This window comes from Trichophyton verrucosum, assembly GCF_000151505.1.
Source record: "Trichophyton verrucosum HKI 0517 chromosome Unknown contig00261_1.f1.exp, whole genome shotgun sequence".
NCBI lineage: Eukaryota > Fungi > Ascomycota > Eurotiomycetes > Onygenales > Arthrodermataceae > Trichophyton > Trichophyton verrucosum.
In genome coordinates, this window is record NW_003315479.1 from 1 (window position 1) to 17,252 (window position 17,252).

Here is a 17,252-nt window from a genome sequence, read left to right on the forward strand (position 1 = left end):
CAAACTGACCCCATTTGCTGAGGTGCCTGCTTGCTATTATTATTAATATTGACAGGCGCAGGCTGGGTCTTATTTGGTCCCTTTTTTCCTGCTGGAACCCCCAATGTTCCAACATTTTAACGACGACGGAACAGTCGCCATTGGCTGAACCAAGGAGAATATTAGTCCGCAGTCTGCTCTGTACTCCATCACTCTAGATGGAGACTTAGTAAACACGGCGAAGAATTGCAAAAAAAAGAAGATTTAGAATAATAATCGTTAGTTAGGTATTAAAAATTATCGCCCGTCTCTCTTTTCTTTTCTTTTCGTAAATCAGCGTTCTTCTTGCAGTGCCTATAATTTCTTTTCTTTTCAGGGTCTCTCTCGTCTCCTGTCTCTGGTCTCTCTAGGCCGTCTCTCGCCTTCTCACTGGCTGCTTGATGGCGTCGCCCGCGGATGTTTTGTTGACGTTGTCGAGTTGGCGCTTTTAAGCTTCGAGAGTCCCATAAAGGGAAGTTCTTGTTAGTTGTTGGATGACAAAGCAGTTCACGTGCTGTAGTTTGCATGGTTTGCATACTTGCTTGTCGGGCTTGGCAGGCGGTGTTGATCACGAGATAAGCCGGGCCCTCTGCGATAACACCAGGACGGGACCTCTTGAGACGGCCGAGGAGCTGGACGACGGCGACGACGGCGACGACGACGACGACGAGGCGGACGAAGGAAACAGACGACGCTGGTCTCCGCGGGCTGTGGTTCAGCTCTTGTCCTGCAGCAAGATGGTGTACTACTTTACGTCAAATACGGTGACTCCTGCAGCGTTCATTTATGTTGGCAAAGACAAGGTTGAAAGTTAGACACCCAGAGTCCCCTCTCCCTCTCCTATCTCTCTCGATAAGCCGGAAGGCTGCTTGCTCACTGACTAACAGTTGGTCTCTGAAACATCTTAGACGAAGATCTGATCAAGCATGGCCTTGAGAATGACGTCTGGTAGCTACGTGTCCTGCTTCCTCTGTCAGATTTCTCCTGTTCCTGCGGCTTACTCGGTGTCGATTTCTTGCCTCGTTTCTTTCCTAGGGTGTGTTTTGTTGGATGCTTCCTTCTCCCCCCGTCTCCTCCTTCTCGGCTCGCAGAATTCCGTCCTGGATTGCTGACTTGCATTTTTTTCGTTTTGCCTTTGGTCTCTTCTAGTTTCATGTCGACAATCTATCAAGTGCCCACGTCTATCTTCGACTCCGGAAAGGCGAGAGCTGGGAGAATATACCCCAGGAGCTACTCGAGGACTGCGCACAGCTGACCAAGGCAAATTCTATCGAAGGCACGTTCAACACACGCTAACCCTCCCTTTTATTTTTTTCCCTCCCCTTACCTCTGCCGCGCCCAGCTGGTGAGAGCTTCGATTGACAGACGCAGGGAATAAAAAGGACAATGTGACTGTGATATACACGCCATGGTCCAACCTACACAAGACTGCGGCCATGGCCACAGGTCAGGTCTCATTCCATAACCCCAAGCTCACACGCAAGGTGTTTGTGCCGCAACGACAGAACCCCATTGTTAATCGACTGAACAAGACCCGGGTTGAAAAGTTCCCTGACCTTAGAGCCGAGAAGGAGGAGTACCTGGCACAGTGCAGAAAAGAGGAACGCAAGGCTAGGGAAGAGAAAAAGGCCCTGGAGAAGAAGGAACGCAGAGAAAGGGATGAGTTACGGTGGCAGAAGGAACACGCCTACGATGATCTCATGAGCCCAGAGAGCGTCCAGCAAAGCAACAACCAGGATCGAGGTGAAGACTTTCTGGATGACTTTATGTGATGATTCATTTGGGCTATCCAGCTCTGTTATTCATCTTAATAGGATAACCTCGGTCGCCAAGGAGATAATATCCCTAACCTAGGAAGGATGATGCAGCACTCCTACGAGGCCGCCTGAGTGGCTTCACCCGGGGCTGTTCCTTGGATGACAACAGAGCCTACTGAGTACGCATTGCTCTTGGATAAACTCCAGGACCTGGGCTTCTCCGATCTCTCCTCGACATGTCTAGATCATCTGATGAATAATAGTGGGAAGAAATATAATGACAAAGTAATAATAAGACAATATTGTAAGAAAACACGCCCTTGGCGCTAGTTAGTTAACTAAATAGGCGAGACATTCTCCAAATCGAATCAGAAAGCTTTCAGTGTCTTCACAAGTGAGACAAAAGGCACGTCTCCACGAAGGCGAGGCGTTTATATACACCTGATCTTGCTGTCTGCGTAACTATCAACTCGATGAATTGGTTTTGTACTTATGGCTATGGATGGATAGTTACCATGTTCCATGTCAAGTAGCCGGCTGCTGACGCAAGACTGGTTTAACCAACTAGTTAAGTTAGTTAGTCCAACTAAAATATCCAAAGTAACAACAACATATTCTCCAACTTCCAAACGGCTGATTCGCACCAAACATCCAATTAACACTGACCCTAGACGCTATTTCAACCTTGCCTCTTATTTCCTGCTGAAACATCATAATAGCTGAACAAATGCCTGTCAATTCAACGCCCGCCGGCCAAGGTTAGTCGCGCCGCATTCTTAGCCCATCAAGATCTAACGGCCTCTTGTATAGTGACCGAAAGCAAATCGAAGAAGAACAAGAAGAAGAAAGGCGGAAAGACCGGAGCGCCGAGTGAAAAAGATGGGAACACTGGAGCGACCCCCGTAGATTCCAAGAAGGATGGACAGCATGACGAACAACTGGACATGGTATCACATACTTCCTACCCTGAAATGGCAACTTGTCTAGATCAAGAAATACTAAAGCGTATTGGTTATTGTTATAAGGACTCGGACCATGCAACAGTGAACGGATCGCAAGAAGCTGAGCCGTCGGCGTCAGTTACAGAAAACCTCCAGAATCTCTCAATCGAAACTCCAACATCACACTCGAACGAAAATCAACCAGCGTCGGATACCAACCCAATGAAAAATGAAGCGGGTGACCGAGGCACTGACGATAGATTTGATGTTCTCGTGCGGGATCGAGACTCGCTACGGGAAGAAGTCATCGAGATGCGCCGTTCCCTCGAGGAGATACAGACTAAGCACGATGAGGAAATGGAAACCTTGCAAGAGAAGCTCCGGGTCTCGGAAAGCCAGAAAGAGCAGGCTGAGTCGCAATTCCACAGCTTGTTAGGGAGAGTGAACACAATTAAGTCTCAGCTGGGAGAGAGACTGAAAGCTGATGCTGTATGTTTCTCGTGATACCGTGCTGGCAGGTTTTACGGTGCGGGGCTAACCAGAGCTATAGGAAGAATTGACTGAAAAGAGGGCCCAGATTGAACAGTATGAAAGCGAGAATGCCTCCCTGAGAGCTGAGCTGGAGGCTAGATCCTCGAATATATCTTCCCTAGAAAGTGACCGCGAGCAACAGTCAAAGGAGCTTTCCAGCCTGCGAAATAGAATAAACCTCGCCCAACAGAATTGGATTAAAGAGAAAGAGGAGCTATTGGCACAGGAATCGGAACTGCGAACAGAATTTGAGGAAGCTAAGCAGGCAATGCATAGCTGGGAGATAATCGCGATGGAGGAGCGGTCCATCCGAGAAAATCTGGGAGAAAAAGTTATAGATCTAGACGAACAGCTGTCGACGATTAGGGCAGATTACGAGAAAATGACGTCTGATTATAACTCCCAGGGAGTAGCAGTTGAAGGCCTCCAAAAGGCGCTAAGAGAAATTCAAGCTGGTATGAATATTCCCTTCTCTTGGACAAATTTCTTGCCATCAAATTACTCACTACTTAATGTATAGCTCGAAAGCAAGAATTACGTGAACTAGTAGAAAGTACCAATGCACAAGTAGAGGAAGTCCGAAAGAAACTGGAAGATGCAGAGAAGCGCGCAGCCGAAGCTGATGCTGCCCGAGAAGAAACGCAAAAGAGCCTCGAAAGAGCTTTGCCGTTTGAGAAAGAGGTCAAGGAGAAGAACCTCCTTATAGGCAAGCTTAGACACGAAGCCGTTACTTTGAACGAGCATCTCACGAAAGCTTTACGGTTCTTAAAAAAAGGGAAGCCTGAAGACAACGTGGATAGGTATGTTTAATCTATTACCATCGCGGTGTTGTCTCACGCTGACTACTGATAGGAATCTTGTTACAAACCACTTTTTGCATTTCCTCTCTCTGGATCGATCAGATCCGAAGAAGTTCCAGATATTGCAGCTTATTGCTGCTCTTCTAGGGTGGAATGATGGTAAGCACTTACTAACTGTCAACTCCAACCATTATTTTTTATTTTTATGTTTAGCTGACGCTCTATCACAGAACAACGAGAGCAAGCTGGCCTTGCTCGACCGGGCGCCTCGGGGGGTTACAACAGTCTTAGAGCTCCACGGTCTCCGTCCATGTTCAAAACCCCAAGCTCACCCTCCCTGGCAACAGGATATTTTGGCACCAATGCAGACGCGCGGAAAGAGTCTCTGGCTGAGCTATGGTCGAATTTCCTTGAGCAAGAAGCCCAGGCAGAGGGAAAGCTACCGGCCCAGAACGAGAATCCCTCGGACAAGACGGCGTCATGACCGAGCTGCTTGTCTTAATATTAGAATTCCAATTTGTCCACACTTACGGGGGCCTCTTCTCCATATTCCTTTCAGCCCCTTTTTCCTTCGTCTCTCCAGTGTTCAAACAAGATATGAAAACTACTACGTGTATCAAGCAGTGGCGGCCTGCTTAGTCATTGGATAACCATCTCACTAGCTACAAACATTATTTTTAAATGGAACTTTCCCGCCCATGCAGCTTTGCGCGCCAAGACGAGAGAGGATGACATTTTATATGAGGGGGGGCGGCGGAGCACTGTTAAACTGTGATATACCGTTCGTCAGGTACAGGCCCTCCTCTAGCTCTTTATTTCACCCCTTCGCATACAGCCGCAGTCTTGCCCGCATGGCTTCCACAGGTAAACGCAAGACTTGCGGCCCGTCCATGATGTGTACGGCGCAATTTCCTTTGGCGATACGGTGCTAATGGTTCCCTGCGGCAGCAACTCAAGGCCCCCGGCCCATCGTGATATCTGGGCCTTCGGGCACAGGCAAGTCGACCTTGCTCAAACGCCTATTCGCCGAATACCCAGACAAGTTCGGCTTCTCCGTATCTCGTGAGTGCTCACCGCCACAAGGGAAAGCAACCGGAAGAGTTTGTGCTGTTGTTACTGGCTTTTTGGCTGATGCGTTGTGTGTTCTCGGGGTATGCAGACACCACTCGAGGCCCCAGACCAGGCGAGGAAGATGGCAGGGAATACAACTTCACCACCAAGGAAGCTTTCCTGAAGCTCGTTGACGAGGGAGGATTCATTGAGCATGCTCAGTTCGGCGGAAACCATTACGGAACCAGCATTGCGGCCGTGAAACGTGTTGCGGACCAAGGAAGAATATGCGTCCTTGACATTGAGATGGAGGTAAGCAATGGATCAAGTAAAAAAAGAGAGGCTGGCCGCATGTTGTGTTATTTTGGTTCTGACCGTTTGTGTGAAATTTGTCTCTGTATAGGGTGTGAAACAAGTGAAACGGACCGATCTCAATGCCAGGTTCCTCTTCCTTGCTCCTCCGTCTATCGAAGAGTTGGAAAGACGCCTGCGTGGTCGCGGTACTGAGTCAGAGGACAGTCTGCAAAAGCGACTGGCCCAGGCCCGAGTTGAGTTAGAATACTCGAGGCAGCCTAATGCACATGACAAGATTGTTGTTAACGATGAGCTTGAGGCGGCATATGCCGAGCTTAGAGATTGGGTGGTAGATGGCGGGAAGTTTGGCTCGCCATGATCTTGGGATAAACTCCTGATTTGGCATACAATTTTTGGAGCTAGCAGTAGTAGCCTCATTTAGAAAAATGGGGCTGACATAGACACTACAGATAGATACAAACCCAGAGGATGGTGTTTGTTCTAAAACGGACATGAGATTGGCTACAGTGTTCTTAAACACTTTTGGCTGGCTAATGGGACGCACGTAAGGATATTAAAAGTAATTTCAAAATGAGAAATACGGGATAACGAATATCAAAAGGATAAAATAAAAGAGAAAAAGGTAATGGCCATTAACGTTGACGTCGCAGGGACTCGTCGAGCCCGTTAACTATGGCGCATGGAAGATTAAGTGGGTTGGGTATCATGTTCCACGTTAACTTGAAACCCTCAAGAAGGGGAAGCGTTTGGTAATAGCAACAAGAAAAAATATCGAGAAAAGGCCTAGTTGCCGTTCATAGTCACTCTTTGGGAGTTGCGGCTCAATTCCCGGTCGGCAGCAGGGCTAATTGGTCGACTTCCAGAGTGGCCGGTTGCACTGCTCTCCTTCAGAGCAAGCAGCTGCTTAGCGCGGAAAGTCTCATAGTGTATCTGACTGGTGGTTTCGATCAGGTCCTGGAGGTGAGTGCGGGTGAGGAAGTTGCGGAGATAGACGAATTCGCAGTGGTTTTCGTTTTCAACGTTTATCACACCCCAGCGGTTCTGACGGCCGCGGACCTGCTTTCCGTCGACGATGATAGACTTCTCACTGCCAACAACAGCAAACGGAATGATATCCTAGGGAAGAATGCTTAGCTGCGACGTCGCAAGGGATGCAAAGAAATTATATGCGGGGCAGAGAAAGAAGTACCTTGATCTGCGCATTGACAGCACGCTCCTCGTCGTCAAGCTCGTCGTTGTCGTAAGGATACATCTTGAGGTTGTGGAAGGCGAATTCCTCCTTGATTCTTTCCTTGAAAGCAAGGCGCTCCTCCAGGGTAAGGGAGTCGGACTTGGCGATAACGGGCACAACATTGACAACATCAGACAGTTTCTTGAGAACGACGATATCAATTGGTTTTAGGCTACAATGGTAAGTTAGTAAATAACGGTGAACGCTAATTCCGGAGTTATGTCTCAAAACATACGCATGTCCAGATGGCTGGATGAAGAAGAGACAGCAGTGGATTCTGGTATCTTGGATATATCGTTCACGCTGAGCAGTAAGCTCCTTGCGCAAGTAGGCGGAGTGCTGGTCTTTGATGTACTTGACGATAGGGTCCCAGCTATAGAATCAATTAGCCCCGACGATGTCCAGTCTGGAACAGCTCCAGAGGCCTGATTCAACGTACCATCTGTCATTGTTGACTTGGTCTCCGTACCCAGGGGTATCGACAATGTTCAATCTCAGGCGTACACCGTTTTCCTCAATGACTATCAAGCATGATCAGATATGGCTGAAAAGTGACAAAAAAGGGGGGAGGGAACGAGATGCGCCGTATCGGAACAACGTACTGTGTGACACAGTCTGAATCTCCGTGGTCGAGCGGACAGGCTCGTCAGGTGCGAGACGGCCCTTGGAGTCAATGAGGTGAGAGGCGAAGATGGTGTTGATCAAGGTCGATTTTCCTAGACCAGTCTGGCCTGTATGTATGAGACAAGAACGTCTACGTTAGACCCGGATCGATCTCAGGGAAACAGGGGTGAAACGGTATATAGAAAGGCGATATGGGATCCAACATACCAACGCAGATGACGTTGAACTGAAAGCCACGCTTGAGCAGCTTCTTCTCGATCTGCGAGGTGATGCTGTCGAAACCAACATGGCTTCTGGGGAAGACTGTGTCGGTGGGAGAGGCAGCGGCGGCCATCGTTGCTGTTTATTATGGGTTGGAACGGTCTCGAAGTTATTATCTAGCGACGGAGAGGAAGGGTACGACGGGCGATTGGCAAGACTCGAAGCTCTGCAGCAGCTGTCGGAGAGGGTGGTTGCGAGGACGAGGGAGAAGCAGACGCAGGAGAGGAAGAAGAACTTCAGACTTGTGCAGCCCCCTTTCTTAGGTCGCTGTGCCGGAGCCAGGAGGAGATGATCGTTTGCGCGCGAAGCTAAAAGGCGAACTTTTTGTCTTGCTTTTGGTTTTTTTTTTTTTTTTTTTTTTTTCTTTACTTTTCTACTGGGACGTCAGGGGCAAGTTGGGCGCTAGGCCGGTTGGGGGCTAGCGCGGCGACACGGGCCAATCAGCGGCTGTCGTGCTTTTCGTGACTTTTTTTTCCTTCGATGGTGATGCTGAAAGGTCGACGTTGGAAAGCAAGCTGACGGCGAAGGCGAAGTCGAAGTTGAAGTCGAAGCTGACTAGAGAGAAGACGATACTCACAGCTGCCGCGCAGGATGGCTGCTCTCCGACTCGCCGGCCCCTCCATGGGACTCCTCTCCTCGACCGCCTTGACTCGAACGCCCGGTATATACGCAGCCGCCGGCAGCTCGATATCCGGTTCTCTCGCCGCGAAATACCATGCATCCCGATACGCAGTCGCTGCCGTGCTGCCGTCCCTGCTGTCAGATATCTGGGAGTCGATCCTCCGCGCCGTGCCCAAGAAGAAGACCTCGCACATGAAGAAACGACACAGACAGATGGCTGGAAAGGCCTTGAAGGATAATATCAGCCTCAACACATGTCCGGCGTGCGGGAATACCAAACGAGCTCATCTGCTCTGTCCTCACTGCGTTGCCCGTATGTCTCTGCAATTGTACTCCTGATACTACTATTCTACCACCAGTTCAATGCTAATTGAGCCGAACAGAGGTCAAGAGAGAGTGGAACTCTCAAAGTGCTACTCCCAACATATAATAACCCCCATTTTCTTTTAAACCAGTTGATTTATGTGATTGCTATTATTTCTTATCACAACCATTGGGTGCACCATTTGGGGCAAGGCAAGGCTTTACTACGAGAAAAAGCGGGCGTTTTTTGGTTATCCTGTACCATATACTTTCTTTTCTACGGCTACACTCAGGTCGTTTGCGTCTTTATCTGATGGAAGGGAAACCAGCTTTCTTACCTGGTATTCTACAGAGATTTTATGACAAGAGGCTTTAAAAATGCCGTGTGGTATATTCAAATCCATGTAACTTATGTATTTGTAGTGTGAGGTGGTGATACATAGCAGTCCCCTCAAATGTGGAGCTATTTCGGAGCGTTCAAGAATTCTATTCCTTATTTTACATTTACAATAGCTACACTACTTATCAATGCTTTGTGCTCCCAACATCGCCCACATCAAACGCTCTCCATACAAGATAGCTAACCTGAGAAGCTACATTAAGAATACCCCCAAATAACTTAACAGACAAGATGGCAAGTGGGACGGGTTTGATGTTTCTACCAACGTCTACCTGAGGCTAACTGTCTGCGTAAAACAGTCCAAGCAAATACTAAGTCTGCACACAATAGAGAATGGTGCGTACTCGCTATGGTACTTACGAAGAAGAGTCTGCAGTTTCTAACATGGAATAGCACACTTATCTGAAATATTCTCTCTCGCTGTGACCCCTACTCAGATCTTATCAGCCTCGGGTGCATCCTCGCTCAAGGCCCATCTGGCCAACGAGGAAGGATTTGGCATAGCCCAATCTCTCACAGCAGCCCACAAGATTGGCTGTCATCACCTTGCCACGGCGAAAGGGTCTGGGTGTTATGCGGCCAGTGTTGGCTTTGGAGGAGAGGTAAAGCTATGGCGTTACGAGGATGGGATGTGGAATGAAGACCTCAAAGGTGGGCAATACTTTCAAAGAAATAACCGCGTCCAAACTGGCTAACTTCATACAGATAACGGCAAGGTAAAAGATATATGGGCTGTTTCTCTGTCCTCAGATGCGCGGTACCTTGCCGGCACCACCCATGATGGCCGTATTAAAGTCTGGGACCTTCAGAACAACATAGAGGAGGTATGGAACTTTGAGACGAGAGGGAGCTTTGGCATGTGTGTCGATATGGTAATATAATCCCACTCCTTCCTCCAATACATATTTTGCTTATGTCCCTGGAAAAAGTCACCGGACGGTCGTTTGATTGCGTCTGGCCATCAAAGCGGGAGCGTTTACGTCTTTGACCTCGCAGAAGGAAGGATGCCGTTCTCGCTATCAGGTAATTTCCATACGCCTTGCCTGCAGAGATCAACACAAGCTGATGAACCTAGGTCTTGCCTCACCCGTTAGAGCGGTATCGTTTTCTCCCGGAGGAAAGTTACTGGCTGCTGCGGGGGACTCTACAATGATTATGATTTATGAGACAAGCTCCGGGGAACAGTTTGCAACACTGATCGGCCATGCCGCGTGGGTTACCTCCTTGGACTGGAACGACTCTGGCGAATATCTCCTAAGCGGGTGAGTAGTATTGGTAATACTATGGCATCAGATTTATTGACATTTCGACTAGTTCGTTTGACGGCAAAGTTAAAGTGTGGTCAATTGAGCGGAAGGCCTGTGTTGCGACGCTCTTAGAATCTGATAAGGCTATATGGAGCGTTAAATGGCTGCCAAAGGTGGGAAAGGCAGAACGGTTCGCGGCAGCAGGCGCCAGCCAGAGCATTGCATTATACCGAGAAGCTAACAGTAGCTAAGCAATTGTTCGATTTATGGTATGGTGCCACTGTCTTCTGTGATGTCCATAATCATGCATTGTTTTGAAAGACCGTGGTATCGATATGCAAATTGTACAGAGGGCAGAAACGTATATATGTTTTATTATAGTCACCTCACTAAATAGGCGTAACTCACTAACATGCTTTTTAATTCAAAGCTGCAACAAAAAGTCTCCGCATTCTCTTGAGGAAAGCACCAAAGTCTCTGTCATCATTCACAATGTCAACAACTTCGGTAATAGCGGATTTATCGAGCTTAGGCCGACAATGAAGTACCTCATATTCATGGCCTGCGGTTCCAAGTTCAAACCAAGCTTCTCTCTCCCAGTCCTTTTCCAAAAGGTGTGTATAGATGATCTTCAGCCGGTCTTCTCTTCCAGCCCCTTCGATTCGCAAACACAGCAGGTCTTGCCAAAAGTCTAACTCTGGTACGTTCTGGCGGGATTGTAGTTCCAGTTGCTTGGCGTGTGCCCTCTGTGCTTCTAGTCTTTGATTTATACTTCGTTGTGTTTCGTTTATTTGCTGCTGGAGCCTGTCACGAATGGCCGACCGAGAATCACGCTGTTGGCTGATTTGAGATATAGCTGCATGCATCTCTGCAGCCTCTGCACTCTCCTTTTGAAGGGTTTGCCGATGTGTCTGGAGCTTTAAATTGAGAATCTCGATATCCTTCTCTTTCATCCGCTGGTCCTCTATGTATACAAAAGCCACAGTTAGAATAGCAATCCAAACAACCTAATATCAGTGTGGGCGCGAACCTTGAAGTTCCGCGAGATCGATATAAAACTGGTTCCTTTCTTCCAACACTTGCTTTCTTCCTCTTTCGATGAAGGAGTCGAATTTTTGGGAAAACTGAGACATCCTCGAACGAAGCTCCTCGAATCGAAAGTTCAGGGTTGGGAGTTGATCAGCCATTGACGGCGCGTCAGCCGTTGTAAGTGGGGGTCGAGCAGTTGAGGAGTAAGGATCAAAAGCCGCCATCTTGAATAGTTGTTGGGTGCCTTTATTTGGGTATCCGACTTCGACTTCGCAGGGAGCAATCCGTATGAGTTCCCCCACTGGATGTTATCGCGTATGTTGATGATATAAACACGAAGGTTAAAGCCAAAAGTGGACTAGCGCAGGAAATGAAATGGACCGACCGGGACTCAATTAGGTAAGCTCTCGGAAATGGCCTTTTATAAGTCCGCCAAGGTAAGGTTTTTAGGTAAGCAGCTTGGTAGGAACCTATCAGAAGCTCCTTTTCCTCTTTCTTTGGTTAAAGGCTCTTTCCTAGATTGAGACGACATCGACATCTTGAAGGCAACCTAACAGTATAATCAATGTCTCGTGTCTAAAGCCGCAAGGCTTTTTACATGGCATTGCTCAGATAACTATGTCTTTATACTGCTCTACCATTGCACTGTATACATATACAGTAACTATACTACCAGATGGCTGATCATTGGAAAGATGAGGTGTCTCTCGGCCACTTGGGAAGAGCAACTTACGTCGGAGAGCTACAGGAATGGAGATTCTCGCGGGCGCCCAACCAAGGTACGGCTCTTAGGTAGAACCCCTCAGGCAGGGCCTGCCTGCTAACGTATATCACTAGGCTTTGTCTTCAAACTTGCGGGTGAAGCAAATATAATCTCCCATGGCACAAATCCAGGCCTTTCTCAGGCGCCGAGAAATGCAAACCCCGTGACGAAGAGAACAGAGCAGATGCTATTGAATTTATACCCAGAACTAACTCATGGGCTTTCAACTATGGTTCTGGAAGAGGCAACTTCACGAGCTATTACTTCTACTTCCTCTCGTTTCGAGCCAAGCAGTCATGAGTGTCTAGCGTTTGGGGATATTGAGCTTATGACGGACGACCGAATAGCATGTCAAACAATTCCAATAATGGTATTCTCAACAGGGGGTCAAAGTTCGTCCCTTGCTCTATGCCCATGTGACTGCAGCCGTAACACCCTATTCCCAAGTGCCGCATCCAACATTGATGACGACCAGTCTGTTTGGTGGAACGTTCCTGGTGGCCCTGTGAAGCAGGTATTATCTTCAGAATCGATCCAGGAGCCAAAAAAATGTTTTGCAGCCAGGCTCTCCTATTCCACCACAATATTTAGCCCGATTTACCACCGTCATCCGGTCCCAGTGAACTTAAACGATAATAGTTACACGGAGTCATGTCTATTGTCACATATAGACCCAAATCCCCTTGTCAATATACCATGCGACCTGACAGGTGGCTATCCCCATGCTGATGTAACTTTCAACCCTTGGTATCAGCGGCAAATCGCCGTGATTGACCGTGCAGGAAATTGGAGCGTTTGGGATCTGCAACGCAGACAGCAGCGAAAAGCTGGCTGGTATGCTGAACGCGGACCAAACGGCTCCATACGACTCCATGAATATGAGAAAAGTTCCAAGCCAATTGACCACTATGACGGTTGGGGTGCAATATTATGGGTCTGCACCATCCACCAGTTGTTAGTTTGTGATAGACGCAACGTTTATATCTGTCGTATGGACGTGCGTCCACCAGAACAGGAGGAGCTTAGTCTTGGTCTCGAGCTTCATTCAGAGTGGATTCTTGATGCCCTACGAAGTCCAAAAACACCTTCCCACGTATTTATCCTCACAACGCTGAGAATCATTTGGGTATATGTTCCGCCTCCTGACGACTCTCGTCTTAGCCAAAGCGACAATGCTCACGCTGCATCTATTCTGCTTTCTTGGAGACATTTCCGAGACCCAGAGGATATAAGTCTCCGGCTAACCCCGATATCCGTGGAAACAGGTAAATACTCAAAATGTTCCGTGGACTTCATCACGCTAATTTTGATTAGACCTTTTCATAATGATGCATTCCCGTCTGAATCTGCTTGCTACGACTGTCCAGGTGCTTTCATCTGACGAGCCGTCCTACCCGGTATCTATATGTGATACAAGGATTCTTCATCTGCCCAAAGTCAAAAGTGAACATACAGCATGCGGAATAAAAACATCTCATAATACAGTAAACTTTTCTAGTATATCTTTCCAAGATAACAGGAATCCTGATTCGTATTTGGATGATGATAGCACCGGCTCACCGAAATCAGTTGCATTTATAGGACAACTAATGGATGGAAGACTGGTTGAATGCATATATCTAGCCACAGTACCGAATCAAGAGATATCACCGGATATTATTCCCATCTCAGTTGGCAGGAAGAAAAGGCCTGTTAAATACCATGCGAGGCTTGCTGATGAATCTGATTTTGTCGTACAGGATGGGGAAAAGTCGCTTTTGATACCCATGTGCCTACCGAACAAGCCAACGAAGACTGGTTCATCAATGGCCGTTCTTCCAACATATGAAACGCGAGAACAATGGCAGCAGCAATATTCATTAGCTACGTCTATTCTCGAGTACATGAAAATCGCCAACTTCACCGAAAGTGAGAAGACAACCTCTTTCGGAGACTGGCTGAATGCTTTGAAAGGCCAAACTGCGGAGCTGATTCCAGCCCTAACATCCTGTTCAACTTCTCTTTTACTGTTAGTAGTACCCGTTTTATTTCTTCCGATTCAACATACTTACAATAATCAAGGTCAGAAGCCGTTCCGTCATCTTTTTCGATAGACGAAGCAGAAAACATTGCAAAGGCATTTGACCAATTCATCCTCGAGTTTGCAGGTTCTGCGGACTGCATGCTACCTGGGTTCCAATTACGTATTTTGCAACTACCCTCCACACTCATTTCTAAATTCTCAATGATCGAACCAAATACATGGAATGATTACTCTTTGATGGAACTTTACGATACAATGATTTGTCTCTGGTTGGCTCCTCTGCCAGACGGGATTCCAAACCGGCTCCGGGCGTTAAAAGAACAGACTATTCGGGAAGTGATTTCTGAACTTTGCATTGCGAGTATTATGTTATTCCGTTGCGGAGCTGAAGAAGCAGAGGACGGCAAGGAAACTGGGTCAAGTTCGCTGGTCAAGCCTGAAGCTCACAGTGTTTCCGAGTTCAAAGAGCAACTGACCCAATGGTCCGGGGGTGATGTTTCTTCATCTCCGCCCCGGACACGGGGTTTAAATGACAACCAGACCGGAGCTATGCTGGCTTCACTTGCGCAGTACACTGCCATCCATTGTCAGCGGCCAATCTCAAAAAAGACCATCAACACGGCCGCACACTGGGTAAATGGAAGTGACCCTAGCCAGTATGACTGGCAAGCTACCGTCTCCTTACACGATAACTCACAATCTGAAAACGACAACAATTTTAAACGGCGTAAACGGAAAGAAAGGAGAGCATCTTCATCCGCAGTGCAGTCACAACGAAGTGTTTCAGCCGACATCCCAATAACTAGGCCGTGGGGGAGCCAACCAGAAACTAATGCATTCAGCTCTGGTCTAGGTAGCAGTCAAGTAAGTGAAGGCGGCTTTACGATGACACAAGGAGAGCAAGGCGTATTCGGAAGGAGGAGACCACTCCTCAAATCCAAGAAAAAGAAACGTGTGGCAGGATTTTGAGTACAGGCCGACCCGTGTGGACAGGAGAATGCAGCGTTGCGACCTGCTAATATTCTTATATGACTTGAATATAGACTTTGTACAAATCGGGGATTTTAATTGATAGGTGCAGTATGCATGTTGCCTTGAACTGGCACTTGGTGAATTATCACCTGGGTAGGATGTCAATTGCTTTCTACCCGGTTTCTTTATCCATAATAGTATGTATTTGAAGAATGACTAGCTAGTTAGCGATGACCAAAGATATCGATGGTGTCAGGACTTTCATCCTCATCCTCGTCCTCGTCATCCTCATCTTCCGTTTCCTGGTTGTCTGAGCTACCGTCACTCCCAGGTTCGGTTTCAGCATCACTGCTCCCAATTAGCCCGAGTCTTTCCTTTATGTTTACACCACTCCAGAAATTAAAACCACTAAAGCTTCCCCTGGTTAATCGCATGGGTCCCCTGGATTGGGATGTTGAGCTATCAACGTCTTCTTGACGGCTAAGTGCAAAGTAGTTAGTCACTACTGGCGACTTTGGAGCTGCTCTCGAACTATGAAGAAAAGATGTATGAGGAAGGCTACGGGCCTGTGATCCTCCACTGTCAGTAGGCGCCTCATGGAAATGGCGACCTGGCGTCTCGACGACAGAATTCCTGGCTCCGGTACGGTGATCGTTGGAGGTTCCATGTATAGGAACGGCAAGGCCTTCACCACCACTAAAGGAGTTCTGTCTACCCTCCGCATGTTGTGCCGGATTGTAACTACCGTTCAACAACTGCCTTTGGATAGTGTTGTATGACTCACATCTACACTAATCAGCAAACATTCAAATGGGCTAGGGTAATCTCAGAGCATACATTTCACATTTCAGGCCCAGCCAATGGTATGGCACAACGCTCTTCGCATGACAATCATTGCAATATATAAGGGCATTTGTATCTTTGAGTTCAGGAGGCATTGGCTGGCTCATAATGGTCCGATCAAGGTTTCTGAAGTTAGCCTCCATATTCGTAACACTTTTGCTACAAATGGGGCAGCGATATGAACTGCGAGAATGCTCAGAAAAGCACTTTTGATGTATGCTATGGCCGCATCGCATGAAAATAACCGTATCGGGTGAGCTGAACATGAATTCTCCACATATTGGGCAATCACATTTCGTTGAGCGTTCAATGCATCTGTGGGTTTCTTGAATCGCAATTGGTATACAGGCAGAGCAAGTCTATTAAGAATCAGCATGACTTAATATAAACCATGAAGACGTGTAGATATTACCTGGCAGTGGAAAAAATCTTTTCCAAGTCCCTGACCAAGGCGACAAATGCCACAATCACCGCAATGGTATATGCTTTTTTCAGCATCATCATCCCAGAGTTTACATATAGAGCAATAATAAAAGGCTGATTGGGCGCCACAGGAATTGCACCATTGGCCTGCAGGCTGTGGAGAATAACATAGCATGCAAAGCATGTTTTCTGTTTTCTTTCGATCAAGGGTATGAGATTCGCTCTCGTTATGACAGAACCGGCAAGGGTACCATTTCTTACACGTAAAGCATTGAATCTTCACGTTCCTTTTGTAGTGCATGCAACCTAGCTCAACGACTTCATCGGATGCGGCTTCTTCAAGATTGTCCGTAAACGGGTCATCTGCAGGTTGGTTATCATTAACAGACCTGCAAAAGTATGTTCGTTCCAAGTCTTCCTGCGATAGGTAATACGGGCTTCCGGATATACCACTGTCCGGCTCTGAACTAGACGAAAGATTGCCTAACACTCGTTGCTTTCTTGATGATTCTGGAGTACAAGGGGCATCGTGTCCTTGGGGTGTGGGTGGAGGAGAGCGGGACTTGACCGCGGAATAATACCCTTCTGTCATGATTTCATGCATCAACCGGGCTTTTTCCTGGCTTGAAACGTCTAATTTCCAAATCGCGTGGATCCGCCTCCGCATTTCGACTATATCATCACTTTCTGCCGCATATTTTGTGGTATTTTCCTCCCATCCAAGTTGATCCAGATGAGCTTGTGAGGTGGTCTCGTTGCCATTACTCCCAGGCTGACCATGGGAGTCGGAGCCCAAGTCCATCCTGTAAATGCAGCGATTCTAGCACCGCATTTCCTTTAATTCCGCCTTAATTTCCACTGCTATCCATACGACTTCAACGTGGTTGAGAATGGTATAGCCCACGGCTATGGGTTGGTCTCAGGCTTCGGCGTATCGGATTTGAATGGCGAATATGGAATCCGTCGTGAATTCTAGTGGACTCACAGCCTTTATATTAGCTCATTCATTTAACTCTTTATAATTTGAGGGTAATCCGTGGCCTTACATTCACTGTTACGCTATTGAAGTCCCCGTGGCCTACAGGATGCTGCCTCCAGAT

The 17,252-nt window shown here is 47.5% G+C and overlaps 11 protein-coding genes across 11 annotated transcripts; 6 read left to right on the top strand and 5 right to left on the bottom strand.

Moving 5' to 3' along the window:
• Nucleotides 1–269: 269 nt before the first annotated feature.
• On the bottom strand, nucleotides 270–1,173 carry TRV_03025 (uncharacterized protein; the record flags this gene model as incomplete). The annotated part of the gene is made up of 2 exons (XM_003022755.1): nucleotides 270–763; nucleotides 900–1,173. The coding sequence occupies 2 exons, from the start codon at nucleotides 1,171–1,173 to the stop codon at nucleotides 270–272; spliced, it is 768 nt and encodes a 255-aa protein (XP_003022801.1).
• A 281-nt stretch (nucleotides 1,174–1,454) lies between these two features.
• Nucleotides 1,455–1,790, top strand: TRV_03026 (uncharacterized protein; the record flags this gene model as incomplete). Its single annotated transcript, XM_003022756.1, has 1 exon — nucleotides 1,455–1,790. One exon carries the CDS (start codon nucleotides 1,455–1,457, stop codon nucleotides 1,788–1,790), a length of 336 nt encoding a protein of 111 aa, XP_003022802.1.
• A 712-nt stretch (nucleotides 1,791–2,502) lies between these two features.
• TRV_03027 (uncharacterized protein) lies at nucleotides 2,503–4,531 on the top strand (the record flags this gene model as incomplete). The annotated part of the gene is made up of 6 exons (XM_003022757.1): nucleotides 2,503–2,533; nucleotides 2,586–3,205; nucleotides 3,267–3,702; nucleotides 3,768–4,047; nucleotides 4,100–4,206; nucleotides 4,278–4,531. The coding sequence occupies 6 exons, from the start codon at nucleotides 2,503–2,505 to the stop codon at nucleotides 4,529–4,531; spliced, it is 1,728 nt and encodes a 575-aa protein (XP_003022803.1).
• A 647-nt stretch (nucleotides 4,532–5,178) lies between these two features.
• On the top strand, nucleotides 5,179–5,770 carry TRV_03028 (uncharacterized protein; the record flags this gene model as incomplete). The annotated part of the gene is made up of 2 exons (XM_003022758.1): nucleotides 5,179–5,409; nucleotides 5,501–5,770. The coding sequence occupies 2 exons, from the start codon at nucleotides 5,179–5,181 to the stop codon at nucleotides 5,768–5,770; spliced, it is 501 nt and encodes a 166-aa protein (XP_003022804.1).
• A 425-nt stretch (nucleotides 5,771–6,195) lies between these two features.
• On the bottom strand, nucleotides 6,196–7,601 carry TRV_03029 (uncharacterized protein; the record flags this gene model as incomplete). Its single annotated transcript, XM_003022759.1, has 6 exons — nucleotides 6,196–6,528; nucleotides 6,602–6,815; nucleotides 6,879–7,016; nucleotides 7,083–7,164; nucleotides 7,246–7,374; nucleotides 7,475–7,601. The coding sequence occupies 6 exons, from the start codon at nucleotides 7,599–7,601 to the stop codon at nucleotides 6,196–6,198; spliced, it is 1,023 nt and encodes a 340-aa protein (XP_003022805.1).
• A 518-nt stretch (nucleotides 7,602–8,119) lies between these two features.
• TRV_03030 (uncharacterized protein) lies at nucleotides 8,120–8,488 on the top strand (the record flags this gene model as incomplete). The annotated part of the gene is made up of 1 exon (XM_003022760.1): nucleotides 8,120–8,488. The coding sequence occupies one exon, from the start codon at nucleotides 8,120–8,122 to the stop codon at nucleotides 8,486–8,488; it is 369 nt and encodes a 122-aa protein (XP_003022806.1).
• Nucleotides 8,489–9,185: 697 nt separating this feature from the next.
• On the top strand, nucleotides 9,186–10,350 carry TRV_03031 (uncharacterized protein; the record flags this gene model as incomplete). The annotated part of the gene is made up of 5 exons (XM_003022761.1): nucleotides 9,186–9,188; nucleotides 9,290–9,503; nucleotides 9,558–9,711; nucleotides 9,902–10,114; nucleotides 10,167–10,350. The coding sequence occupies 5 exons, from the start codon at nucleotides 9,186–9,188 to the stop codon at nucleotides 10,348–10,350; spliced, it is 768 nt and encodes a 255-aa protein (XP_003022807.1).
• A 168-nt stretch (nucleotides 10,351–10,518) lies between these two features.
• TRV_03032 (uncharacterized protein) lies at nucleotides 10,519–11,286 on the bottom strand (the record flags this gene model as incomplete). Its single annotated transcript, XM_003022762.1, has 2 exons — nucleotides 10,519–11,063; nucleotides 11,130–11,286. The coding sequence occupies 2 exons, from the start codon at nucleotides 11,284–11,286 to the stop codon at nucleotides 10,519–10,521; spliced, it is 702 nt and encodes a 233-aa protein (XP_003022808.1).
• A 518-nt stretch (nucleotides 11,287–11,804) lies between these two features.
• Nucleotides 11,805–14,883, top strand: TRV_03033 (uncharacterized protein; the record flags this gene model as incomplete). Its single annotated transcript, XM_003022763.1, has 4 exons — nucleotides 11,805–11,907; nucleotides 11,966–13,156; nucleotides 13,206–13,899; nucleotides 13,953–14,883. 4 exons carry the CDS (start codon nucleotides 11,805–11,807, stop codon nucleotides 14,881–14,883), a joined length of 2,919 nt encoding a protein of 972 aa, XP_003022809.1.
• Nucleotides 14,884–15,110: 227 nt separating this feature from the next.
• On the bottom strand, nucleotides 15,111–15,872 carry TRV_03034 (CHY and RING finger domain protein, putative; the record flags this gene model as incomplete). The annotated part of the gene is made up of 2 exons (XM_003022764.1): nucleotides 15,111–15,582; nucleotides 15,724–15,872. 2 exons carry the CDS (start codon nucleotides 15,870–15,872, stop codon nucleotides 15,111–15,113), a joined length of 621 nt encoding a protein of 206 aa, XP_003022810.1.
• A 265-nt stretch (nucleotides 15,873–16,137) lies between these two features.
• TRV_03035 (uncharacterized protein) lies at nucleotides 16,138–16,954 on the bottom strand (the record flags this gene model as incomplete). Its single annotated transcript, XM_003022765.1, has 2 exons — nucleotides 16,138–16,429; nucleotides 16,542–16,954. The coding sequence occupies 2 exons, from the start codon at nucleotides 16,952–16,954 to the stop codon at nucleotides 16,138–16,140; spliced, it is 705 nt and encodes a 234-aa protein (XP_003022811.1).
• Between the last annotated feature and the right edge of the window lie 298 nt (nucleotides 16,955–17,252).